Source organism: Mesoplodon bidens (assembly GCF_964165515.1).
Source record: "Mesoplodon bidens genome assembly, chromosome: 8".
Lineage (NCBI taxonomy): Eukaryota > Metazoa > Chordata > Mammalia > Artiodactyla > Ziphiidae > Mesoplodon > Mesoplodon bidens.
In genome coordinates this window covers 107,705,854-107,719,186 of record NC_138165.1, presented here as the reverse complement: position 1 = coordinate 107,719,186, position 13,333 = coordinate 107,705,854, and the positions used below count along the sequence as shown (strand labels likewise).

General features: G+C 44.0%; 1 protein-coding gene across 1 annotated transcript in view; it reads right to left on the bottom strand.

The window, feature by feature from the left end:
• The window catches only part of TRPM8 (transient receptor potential cation channel subfamily M member 8), a gene marked incomplete at its 5' end in the record, with an annotated part of 78,418 nt that overhangs the window by 1,879 nt on the left and 63,206 nt on the right, over positions 1-13,333 (bottom strand). The window contains 3 exons of the mRNA XM_081242168.1: positions 1,691-1,783; positions 6,650-6,683; positions 7,757-7,856. Of these exons, the coding sequence (XP_081098294.1) occupies positions 1,733-1,783; positions 6,650-6,683; positions 7,757-7,856 (185 nt within the window). The 3' untranslated portion in view covers positions 1,691-1,732. The remainder of the gene's footprint in view (positions 1-1,690; positions 1,784-6,649; positions 6,684-7,756; positions 7,857-13,333) is intronic.

The following is a 13,333-nucleotide window of genomic DNA, read 5'->3' as shown; positions in this document are numbered from 1 at the left end:
TATAAAATTACATTTTCAGTGAACCTCTTAAGGATATGCCAAACAGATGACATCAAAAAAAGAAAATGGATCTTATATCCAGAAGTAAAAAGTATACCAACAAATTGGACATGCCAAATGCATTGTTTCTAAAGATGCCCACTTGCACATGATGTAACATCCTTCTCCCGATTCATCTTCATTCACCAATTAATGAACTCTCCATATAGTAATAACAATTTAAGTTTAAGCAAAGAGCAAGTTGCTAAGAAACCAGTCTGCTCATTTTCCTCATAGTCAACACTTTTGGAAAAAGAAGGAGAGATGAGGAGATAAGAGCTTTAAGAGATGGATGCGTACAGCTCATTTTGAATCTTTTCTAATTATTACACCTCTAAGGGTTTTAAAAATCATTTTAAATTGTTTTGTCTCTTCCTAATTGTCTTTTCTATATTTCAGTTCATTAATCAAACAAAATAAATGCTTCAAAACTCGAATTATAATTTAAAGTATAATATTGTGTTCATGAAACACCGTGACGAAAGAGTTGAAATAAATTCTTCCTAAATATACAGGGTTTGTTTTCTTGAGCAGCTTGGGAGACTATACCTGCTTTCACAGAAAATAAATATGCAAATGTAATATGCATCAATCTTGCTCTTACAAAGTCTTCCAGGATAGAGGGCTTGTAACATGATCTATAATTGTCAGAACTCAAGGAAAAGCATTGAGCTACCAGATATACTGAAAGGACCCTAACACAGTTACCCCTATAACACAGTCACCCTGTGAATAGAAATTCTGCAGTGTGAGGATTTATGCAAAGGCAAAAATCAGCGTCTGAGCCTCATCACGGTCTGAGCACAGTACTCTCAGCACTTAGAAGGCAGTCAGTAAACACAAAGGGAAGGGAGGAAAGGAGGGAGGCTTAATTGTTTCCATTCCTTACCATTCACTTTCTCAAAATATTCTAATCAAATGGATCGCTCACTGCTGTTTTCTCCTAGCTTTACAAGTCCCTAACAACATTTTGTTTCAGCATTTGGACAGGTAATGGGAAAACATAATTAAAGCAAATGGTAAGATCATGGAGCAAAGCCTTGGCCTCAATTTTGTCTGTTAACTGAATTACATTTTTATTGTGCAAATGAGCTATTGCTAAAAACCTTGAAAGCCTTACTAAAACATTTCTGGTAGTAAAATGTGATCAACATGCATTTGATGATAGCAAATATTTAAAACAAACTAACCAAAAGAACCCATACATCTGTACATCCCTTATAGCAGTAAACATAAATGATGTATCAGGAGAATGAGGTACATGTCTGAGAAGATACCCATGATCTAGAGTTAAGTAAGAAAAAAAATAATACCAAGATTTAGAATAGTGTGACCTTGATTCAGTTAATGCCAAAAATAGCTGTATAGTTTGGAAGTTTTTTTTTGTTTTTTTTTTAAAGATCCAAAAGGATACTGTAACCTACTGCTAGCAGAGTTAACCTCAGGCCGGGGAGCAGACAGGGAAAGTAATGTGAGGGCGGCTTCTACCTGTTCTTTTCTATATACCTCTATTGTTCGAATTTTTTACACCATGCCTTATTTTCAAATCTGATCATATGTGAAAGTAACTGAGAAAATATCATGATTTCTGAATTAGTCTTAAAATATGTAAATTTTCAGAGCAAAACAAAAAGCCATTAAAATTACTTACCTTGCTAGAATTAGATTTTTCTCCATTAGAGTCCATGCAGTTTTATTTGATTTTATTAGCAATCTCTTTCAGAAGACCCTTGAGATCATTAAGCTTGAAAGGGGAAAAAATAAAACTGGTCTTAAGATCAATTTTCCAACTTTAAATTTTAAATTATGACTCTATGGCTTTTCTATGAAATAGATGTACTATATATAAAATAGCAAGTATGGTTCATGCCTGGAGTATGGCAGACTCCAGGTGATATTTCAGACTCTGTCCATTACTAACTTTCTGAAATCATATCACAAGCAAATAATCATTAGCACCAATTAGGATTAGCTTTACTCAAATAAAAATCACTAGTGATTCCTACATAGAAAGGATAGATTACAACACAGAGAAGTAATATATAGAAATAAAAATGTTATATGTAACTAATAAAATTATAAGGTATCAATAAAGTTTTGCTTTGATAAAAGTATAATATAATGAAAATAATGTGATACAATACTAATCAACTTTTTGCAAATAAAGTGTCTCCCCTCACACACACACACACACACACACACACACAAAACAGTATAAGTAGCAAAACAATTTAAGTAAAAAGCATGATAAAATTATTTTCAATACATGCATATTTCACAAGTTTTTACATAAGGTGCATGAAGATCACTTTAAATTACAAGCTATATTTTTACACTTGATAAAAGCTGTAGACATAACGCAATCTCTGTACAGTTGGTTTCCAACTAGCTATATCACTCACTCAAGGAAAACTTTCTGTTTAACTTAGGTTTATTTCCAGTATCAACCTCTTCCTTTAACTCTTTTTTTTTTTTTTTTTTTTGCTGTATGTGGGCCTCTCACTGTTGTGGCCTCTCCCGTTGCAGAGCACAGGCTCTGGACGCACAGGCTCAGTGGCCATGGCTCACGGGCATATGGGATCTTCCCGGACTGGGGCACGAACCCGTGTCCCCTGCATCGGCAGGCGGACTCTCAACCACTGCGCCACCAGGGAAGCCCTCTTTAACTCTTTTTTTAAAAAGGACAAAAAGAAACCATAAGGGCTAATGGCTGCCTAAAATAAAGAAGGCATAGTAAGATTCCTACTTACAGACTTATGGTCAATGTGAATAACTTTGTTTTCTGGTGTAAGAATGAGACGGAGAAATTTTTTTTCACTGGAGGGGCTTTGGAGAGATTTCTGTATTGGTTGACAGTAAAAGGACTTTAGTATGATGTTTAGCAGGGTTTAAGACACCAAGGGCTTGCTCAAGAAACAAGTGGCCAACCCTAAAATTCTCCTTGGATAGAAAGGAGAGACTTTTTGTTGCTCAGAAAAGAAGGGGTGGAGGAAGGGGGAGGGAATAAAAAGGGGAGAGAGGGCAGGGGAGCAGGAGAGAAGCAGGGAGAGAGGGCAGGGGAGCAGGAGAGGAGCAGGGAGAGAGGCACTGAAATCCTGTGGTTGATGGCCTATCTCTCAGTGTTGTGTGGTTTGAGGTTTCCCTGGGATCTGCCCAAATTCAACTAAAACCTGCAAAAGCCATGGTGTAGGTGGACTTCTTGCAGGAACCAACAAAGGGGTGGAGCTCCACAGCCAGGGAGATGCAGAGGGGGCTGGACCCACAGGCACTCCTCTGAGGACCCCACAGAGCCCTGGCTCACATGTGTGTGTGGACAGCCTCCAACTGGGACTCCAGTCATCTGTGACCCCCTCGGTACCACGCCCACAACCACCATGCTCAGGTCCACTGTCCCCACCAGAGGGTCGCCCTGCCGCACACAGACCTGCACTAGCTGGGAGGCCTCCCTGGCCCCTGGGAGTCAGTTCAGCTGCTCCAGTACCTGGATCTCTGGCTGACCTCCGACCCAGGTCCCGCTCGCCCCATCCCCTGGCTGCCATCCTGCCTGTGTTCTGCGTGCCCCAGAGCAGGGGCAGTGGCAAGTCTTGCAGAAGCTTGAGCCCAGCCCCAAGGGTACTTTCCATCGGCTTCCTCCAAAGCCACCTTAAGTGAATCCACAAGTAAAACAACTCAACACAACAAACAAAAATAGACTGTTTTCTCTACACACACACTTAGACAAGTCCCTAGCACCTCTATTCCCCAAACCAAACTGTGTAAGCCCCTCTTATGTGGCCACTCTGACCGCTCAGAGGGATATCTTTGAAAAGAATGTTCCCAGGTGTGTCCCCAGAGGCTTGCCCTGCACGGGAATAAAATCCAACCCTAAAGAGGCCAGCACGTTCCTGCCAAGGACGACCCAGCCTCCCCCTTTCTTCCTACTCGGGGTTCCCCTGATCCATGCCATCCCTCTCTAGCTGCCCAGAACATTCCATGCGTCTCTGGACTCAGGGCCTTCACAGCTGCTGACCCTGCTCCCGGTAATGCAGACATGGGCAATCTGGAACATATGCCTGATAAGGCTAAGAAAAGAGTTATCGCTATTTAATCCTACATAATTCAGCTGGAAAATGCTCCTACACCCAAACCACTTAACAAGGGATCCATTCATGAAATTTGGGGCCCATGTCTTCTTTGATAGCACTTAGCCCAGCGCCTGGCATATGGCAGGTGCTCAGTAAGTATTACGAGCTATGTAGCTTAGGTACTGATGCAGCAGACAATATATTTAAATATAAATATATGATGTAGAGAAAGTGAATAATCCTATAAGGCTTTATATATATTCTATATTACATATTATAGTCATCTAATACACATACTCAGTGTTAGAATACTATCCCCTATGCTTCCTTTCATGCATTCTAATTTTTTTTTTTTTTTTTTTTTTTTGCAGTACACGGGGCTCTCACTGCTGTGGCCTCTCCCGTTGCAGAGCACAGGCTCCGGACGCACAGGCTCAGCGACCATGGCTCACGGGCCCAGCCGCTCCGCGGCACGTGGGATCTTCCCAGACCGGGGCACGAAGCCATGTCCCCTACATCGGCAGGTGGACTCTTAACCACTGTGCCACCAGGGAAGCCCCATTCTAACATTTAAAAAATTTTTTTTAAATATCCAGCACTTTTCTTTCCCCTATTCACTCATTATAATCATGATATACATCCTGGCATGATTGCTTATGTCCAGATACTCAACTCTAAGAACGTAGGAGTCTTCCCAGCCCTTCAATTAAAAATCAGTACCAGTACAACATCAGAAGGAGAGCAGCTGTAACAAGGTATACTCCTGCGTGATGGCGTGTCTCCAAAGATGGCTGCCACGTTTCTCCCTGTCCACGTGTCACTCCCACATCAAGAGGTGGAACGTGAACAGGTAGAGTCTACTGCTCCCCCACCTGGATCCCAGCCAGCCTGGGGCTGCTTTAATCAATAGATGCTGGTGGACGTGATGTCATGCCAGGTCCAGGTCTCGCCTTTAGGAGCACTGGCGGCTTCTGTTTCTTCACACTTGGAAGCCAGTCCCTATGGGAAAAGGGGAACTGCCCCGAGACCCCCAAGCCTCATGGATCAGAGATCACGTGGAAGAGAGATGCCATGAGGAGGAACACTGAGGTGCCAGATCCTGGCCTCACTGCCAGCTAAATCCAGCCCCGTAAACACAGCTGAGACCACATGAAGCAGAAGAACTGCCAGGCTGAGCCCTTCCCAAACCCCTAACCCAGAAAAGCAAGAGTGAAATAAAGTGGTTGTTTGAAGCCACTAAAATGTGGGGTTGTAGGGGCTTCCCTGGTGGTGCAGTGGTTGAGAGTCCGCCTGCCGATGCAGGGGACGCAGGTTCGTGCCCCGGTCCGGGAGGATCCCACATGCCGCGGAGCGGCTGGGCCAGTGAGCCATGGCCACTGAGCCTGCGCATCCGGAGCCTGTGCTCCGCAACGGGAGAGGCCACAGCAGTGAGAGGCCCACGTAACGAAAAAAAAAAAAAATGTGGGGTTGTTTGTTGCACAGCAATAGGGAACTAAAGCAAACTGTGATGGAAACATTCAACTGTCAGCACAGAATGTACCGTCACCCTGAGTGGATGAGTACAATATATGGAGCAAGCAGCTCCAGGGGAGGGAAGGAGAGGAAGGAAGAGAAGAGGGAAGGCGGGGGTGGGGGCGGGGGTAAGTAGGAAGGTACCAGGCATCAGCCCACCGTCCTGCACAAGGCCAGAGTTCAGAGAGGGAGGCCCATGGAAACTCGGCCTCAGATCTTTTAAATGCTGCTGGTAACTAACACATAAATACATATACAAGAAATTGTGAACCGAATAAATGATCATCTAAGAGCTCTGAGAAGAGCACCTTTTGTTCATTTATTCAATGTTCCTTGAGACCTTACTATAGGCAAGGAATCGGGTGCTGGAGACCCTGCCACCCCTGATGGGGTATTGTCAAGCCGTGGAACCGCACAGCCCTGGGGAGGGTATGTGACTCTGTCACCCAGGACACCATCCCCAAAATGCCATGGATATCACCTCCTCTTCAGAGCCTAACAGGGAGCCGACATTTATGAATCGATTGTCATTTCTGCTGAACCAAATCATAATTTCCAGCTACCCAGCTCAGGGTGGAGGTAGGCATACTCTCTCTCTCTACGTCTAATTCACGTGCGTACTCTTGCAGTCGCAATTCAAATGAAGTGGATGACAAATTAGAGCGGCAGCAAAGACTGGCATAGAGTCTCTAGGCTCCCACCCTGCTTTTCTGAGCCTTTCTGGTGCTCCCTGTCACTGCAAGCATCTTACACCTGAGAGAAAAAGAAAGGAGGGGTCCTGGGGTAGACAGAGACAGTCGTGGAAATGGGACTTCAGGACTATTCCCGTGGGGGCTGGGAGCATCGGAGAAGCAATGCCATTCCAGCACCCCGACTGTATGCAGTGAATAAAGAAAGCTGAGTATAGAACAGGGTCACATCCATTTTTTTTAAACAATTAACTTCATCTATTTTTGGACACTGGCCTCTAGCTGAAAGCTCAAAGATAATGGAGATTTAAAAAAATAATTCCCAAACTATAAACAGAACTATACCTTTGTATCCAGCTGTCTAAAATGATGCCTCATTCTTCAAGGAAGTTAAAAAAAAGAGAGAGAGCGAGGACAGAGAGAGAGAGAGAAACAAAAAAGGCTATTAGGCTCCATTTTGCAGTCTTTTAAAGAACAAAATACAGATCATTTTCACCTTCAACTAAATCAACGTCACCTGCTTTTACCATTTTTACTTTCTTCCTAATACCCAAGCGAAGCAGAATTCCACTCTCACCCCAGATGGAAGGACAGCAAATAGATGCTACCTTTGTTGATGGGGGGGGTGGAAGATGACCTGTAAGGTCCGTCCTTCCAAAACTAAGATCTCCGCATCTAGGGATGGAGGAGAATGGAGGGCATCTGCTTTGTTACTCAAAGAGCAAAAGCATGCCTCCCATCCCCTGCTCGCAATAGCTGTGTTGAACCTAACAAAGGGATTAGTTGTTCTTATGTTTACACTTTCTTTGTTAGACTGAATTCTGAGGTGTGTTTGGAGCTCTCTGTAAGAGTGACTCCACTTTAAATACGAAGGGCACGCCCCCGGATGCCCTGCATCCCACATTCCTCATGGACCACCTAGGGAGTCAGTGACTTAGCTAGTTCTATGGGATGTTTACAACAACTCCATGCGACTCATAAAGGGCGTTCAGAACTTCTCAAGGACCACTGTCTGTAGATCAACCAAAGGGTTTTGCCATCTTCTAATCTCTTGCTTCTTCCTCACAGAGATATATGTGCAGACCCTACAAGGTAACTTCTGTTCCCCACAATCCTTGGGTCTTCCTAGAATCCACCTCGGCAGCAGTGGCACAGGGACCCACGCTCTTGTCACCTGGGCCCACAGCCCTGCCCTGCAGGCTCCAAATCCCTCTTTCTGCCCTTCAATCAGAAGGACAGTCAGATGGCAGGTGGGTGGTTTTTGGCCTTCCTGAAAGGCTGACACACCCTTTTGTGTTTGTCACCTTCAGTTGCCTGAGCCATATCCTTTTGGTGCCATTCCTCTCTGCTGCAAATTCTCTTTACAGAGTTTGCTCAGATAAGCTGCCTGTGTTCTGCTGGCTTCTGTACACAAGGGGAGGCTCGCAAAGCAGGAATAAATGACTGACATACTCCTCTGATGTGTCGTTGGCTTTTGTGTTGATCTTGACAAGGTAATTTTCTTTCATGACACCCTCCCATGCCAGAGTCATGTTGTCTTCATTCTTGAAACCTTGAATAATGAGACAAAGAAAAACATTCAAATTGTTTCATTTGCCCCCTTTCCCTCCTAAATCAATACCTGCTAGGCATTTTGCCATATACTCTGGAACCAAGAGAATTAGATTTGTCCTGCACAGGCTGATCTGATTAATGCTACTTACTAGTGAGAGCAGCAGACCAATGGAAAATCAATGAATGTCTTGGTAACAGTGAGGAATGGGAGCTTGCATGAAATAGGAACGCAATCTTCATTCCAACTAGAGATCCATCCACAGCCTGTCTGTGTGTCTTGTGACTTAACAAAACCATTTCCCTAGTGAATTTGGTTCTAACGTTTCTTATGTGCTCCTGTTCCATTTTGATGACATCAAAATACTACTCTGATCATTCAGTTAGATACTTACTGATGGATTGTCTATTCTCAACCTAACACGGGGGTAGAAAGTTTGGAGGAGAGGAAAATCATCCCTGGACATCATTCCTACCCTCCTGAAATAGGCAGTCTGGGTGTAGGCCTCAAGGATAATTCTGATGTTTAGTTTTTTCCTCTCACCTAAGCCAGGTGTGCTGCAAAATTAGCCTGGGGAATGTTCCAGCAAGGTTTTTCATTCAATTTTTTTTTTTTTTACAGAGTCTTAACCTTTCAGATGGCAAGCAAACAAAGGAACAAATCAACCTGTCACCTGTATTTCAGGTACTAGTGCAATGGACAGCAATCCTCCATATGAATTCACGGGGAAAGAAAAGCACATATGTTCATGCAAGTGTCCACTTGGAATAAATGTATCTCATGTTTACTTTTAAATGTGTTCATCTACATGTTAGAGTTTAGGAACTGTTTTAAGATCTTCCTAGATATAAAAAGAGTTAATTGGGAGTCAAAGACATACGAAAGTGGCAGGATTGAAGCAACTCCTATATAGCAAATAAAGATTTATTTTTAAATGGTGGTTATTCACTTTAGAAAATAATTCCTAACGGAATTTCTTTCAAGTGGATTTTTCCTAGCAAAGTCATCTCCAACGTCTTTTCCTCAAACTAAATGTATGTAGAAGCCCGATAAGAGTACTTAATAATCAATGGAAAGGATAGATGCTCCTGAATTCAGGTGGCTAAAGAGCAAGAATGACCAATGACCAAATGTCCAACCTCTCTCACTGTCAAGGAAATGCTGATTGAAACGATAACATAGCATTGTCACAACCAAACTGGAAAATTAGCAGAGTCTAAAATAATGACTGTACCTTCTGTTGGAGAAGATGTAAACAAACAGGTTTCCCAAATAATGGGAAAATCTGTAAATTGTTACAGCCTCGGGGAATGAGGGATAGGAAGGGGGGCAGACATATCAAAAGTACATACAATGTATCTAGAAATTTCTCTTCTAGAAAGATCTCAAAGGAAAATATCACTGATATGCTCAAAAATGAATACATAAAACTGTTTCTCATAGTGTTATATAATAACAAAAGAGGAGAAACAATCTACGTGTTTAACAAGGGATTGGTTAAATTGAGTATGGTAGGGTTTCCCTGGTGGCGCAGTGGTTGAGAATCGGCCTGCCGATGCAGGGGACGCGGGTTCGTGCCCTGGTCCGGGAAGATCCCACGTGCCGCGGAGTGGCTGGGCCCGTGAGCCATGGCCGCTGAGCCTGCGCTTCCGGAGCCTGTGCTCCGCAACGGGAGAGGTCACAACGGTGAGAGGCCCGCGTATGGCAAAAAAAAAAAAAAAAAAAAAAAATTGAGTATGGTATACCTATAGGCTGGAATATTCCACAGTTAAAAACTGTCATAAAGATGTATATTTATGGCCATGGGAGATGTTCTCTGGGAGATTATTAGTTAAATGAACAAATTAGATTTTTTTTTTCTTTTTTTTTGCGGTACGCAGGCCTCTCACTGTTGTGGCCTCTCCCGTTGTGGAGCACAGGCTCCGGACGCGCAGGCCCAGCGGCTCACGGGCCCAGCCACTCCACGGCATGTGGGATCTTCCCGGACCGGGGCACGAACCCGTGTCCCCCGCATCAGCAGGCGGACTCCCAACCACTGCGCCACCAGGGAAGCCCAACAAATTAGATTTTGAATGTGTATGCACAGAGCAATCAAATTATCATACACCCACGCAAGAACAATAGAATCAATACCGATATGTTATCAATATTTATCTCTGGATGGGGGGTTACATCTGCTCTTGCTCTTTCTTAATTGTGCTTTTCTGTGTTTTTTGAACATTTTATAAATGAGCTTGGATTACTTTTTCAATCATGAAAAACAGCAAATTTTATAACAATGCAATGACTGGGTAGCATATGTTTTACTATTACTTGAAGATGTCACCAAAAAAGTACCAAAAATGGAAGTTTGGATTCTATCTTTTCTGAAAGTTATTTGAAAAATCTTGCATTTTCCTCTAAAGAAGAGCAATTTTAAGCTTAAACCCCATGATTGTCCTATCACTGGTGGCAAATGCAAAGTAAAGGTAGGAAATGAATTACCATGAGGAGATTCGACAACCACAGGATGCTGTGGTTCCGGAATTAGGCATCCCTAAGGAGAAACAAATGAGCAGGTGGTGACCAGGTCCCCCCAGAAGTCTCCAGGGAGTAAACTGGGGCTCTTGGCTCCCTGTCTTCTGTCATCACTGCCCAGTGGCTAAAGGATCCTGCCCTGTGGTCTCCCATTCTCCCTGTTTCTTTATTCCTTCCTGAGACTAAGAACTATTAGAAGAGAACATCCATGGCTCACTGTCTGTTTCTCCGATTGTTGTGAGAGCATCACTTTCCCAGGGGCCTATCAGGGACACAGGTGCAGATTAACACAGCTCATTTCTGACCTGTTTGCTTTCTCTAGTTGAAGCTCTTGTCCACTTGCTGGCCAGATTGGGGGATTTGTTTTCATTTTTATGTTCTTTCTTGTACTTAATCATTAAATAAGCTTCGGGGGAATGGAATGCATTTCGTTCTGCCTTCTCAACCCATCCTGAATCTGGAGGACTGATTTGTCCTTACCTATAACACTGAGTTTCCTGGTTCCATTGATCCTGGGCTGAACACAATGTACCTTTGGAGAGTGGACCTTCATCCCATATGGCCCCGCTACCTACCCACCCCCAACTGGAATCCCACTAGTGACAGGGAATTCACTACCTCACAGGGTATCACATCGTTTCCAGATAGCACTAGTTGTTAGACATTGCTTTGCCTTTATATTGCGTCAAATCTTCCTCCCCACCACTTTTATCCATCGTTTGTTTTTGTTCTCTGGAACGATTCAGGAAGAAGTATGAAACGTTTTGCCAGAGCCTCTAGTCAGCAATACATTTCCAAAATTTACTTTGCATTTGCCTCCAAATCTGTGGCATGGATTAGTCCCCTGAGCTCTCCCTCAGGTTCTATAGACACTTATCCATGACATGGCTTCAAAATGGACTCAGGGCTTCCCTGGTGGTGCAGTGGTTGAGAGTCTGCCTGCCGATGCAGGGGACACGGGTTCGTGCCCCGGTCTGGGAAGATCCCACAGGCCACGGAGTAGCTGGGCCCGTGAGCCATGGCCACTGAGCCTGCGCGTCCAGAGCCTGTGCTCCGCAATGGGAGAGGCCACAACGGTGAGAGGCCCGCGTTCCAAAAAAAAAAAAAAAAAAAAACAACGGACTCAAAGATAGTTCTGAGACACTTCATTACGCACCTCTGATCTTTGGGTGTGGTCTTTGAGTACAAATTCCAGGTCTCAAGTTTCAATTCCCATCCCAGATATAAAGACTTTTCATTCTTTTAGTTAGAAATGACTCATTTTGTCCTCCATGGCAAAATGATGAGGGGAAAGACAGCAACTTATCCAAATTGTCAAAACACCTTTCTTCATTAGGAAAGGCATTTACATATGTGTGATAGCTAATGACATTCCCCAAAGTGACATTTAATGTCTTGAAATAATGCTGTTCAAAGAGTTGATGATGAGGATTCTTTAAACTGTGACACGAGATGGGGGTTGTTGGTACCTTTACATTCTGAAAGCCAGACTTTAGGAGATCATGGCTCCAGGGATAACACAGAAGTAAGTTATGACTAACATTTAAGGTCATATTCCTGAGTATCTTTCCTCCATTTTTCTGTGTAGTTAAGGAATCCCACAAAAAATGATGGTTCTTGGCAAGTTAAATTTTTCTTAATTACCACCAATTATCATGTCTAGGTTAGTAAAATGCGTATTTTTACTTTCTGAATCATCAAAATATTGGGGATACACTAAAGGGACAGGAATGATTGGCCCAATACAGAACATGAATCCCATGATGGTAGTCATTGACCATTTTATCAGGTGCAATAAAGAAAAGACCACATAAACACACACCCAGCAGTCCCAGGGAGACACAGCACAGTAAACGGTAGGAACAAGGCACAGACAAAGCAGACAAGCTCTAACGCATCCTGGCAAAAGTCAGTAAGCTGGAGACAAGACCAGCTTAATGGTATTCCTTTAATTGTTTGTACTGGATTCTCCCTTAGGTTATCCCTTTCCCAAACTGCCCCCAACACCCAGTTTTTTGCTATTTAACAGAGACCTTTCTTTTTACCCATAGTGATCAATTCGGGGGACACATCTCAAGATCCTGCCCCACTCTCCGAACCCTAAATTGACCGCTCTTCCCCAAGTCAGGAGAACGAACGTCGGGATCTGAGAAGCATCCGTTTACATAGTGATCTCAGGGTGTCTGCTACTGGCCCTGGGAGTTTCTTGGTTCACTTCCATCTTGAGGGAAATAAGTTCAAAATCAGCAAAAGGGTGTTTCATGATTTATGTTACCATTTCTTGTACTTCTGTCTGCATTTTTTTCCTTCCCCTGGGACTCAGGATGTACACGGTGACACAGCAGGCAGAGGATGGGAGGCAGGAGACTGTGTGGGGCTAGAATCTGGCTGTGGGACACGGACCAGGGTCTTTCATTAGTCTCCCTGCAACCCTTGGGCCCCCGGACCCCTCCCACCTGTCCTCTGACCTCTGTAACTTCCCTCTCTGACCTCTCCTCACTCACTGGGCCCCTCCCAGCATCTATGCCTTTGCCTGGCTGATTCCAACTCATCCTCTAGGTCTCAGTTTCAATATCCCCTTCCTCCAGGAAGCCTCCCCTGACTCACTCTAGTCTGGGGTGTAAGTGTCCACAATGTGGCTATCATGGCACCCTGCACATTCTCTAAATTCATGCTTCCTACACTTCTCTATTAAGCCTTTCTCGTTTTCTTTCTTCTCCTGAGATTATGAGCCCTGTTTGAGGGCAAGGTTAGCCGCTAGCACCATTTCCACAGTGCCTGGCTGCCGCATGGTGGGCGCCTGACGCATATTTGTTGAATTAATGATCCCCAGGCCCCTTTCACTCCCTGCCTGGCAGGCTCCCTGTGACACTAATCGTCTCGTCCCAGGGCTGGCATCCCTCCAGGCCATGGCCCATGAGCCCAGCTCCCACATGGCTGTGTTCACAGCTGTATCCACA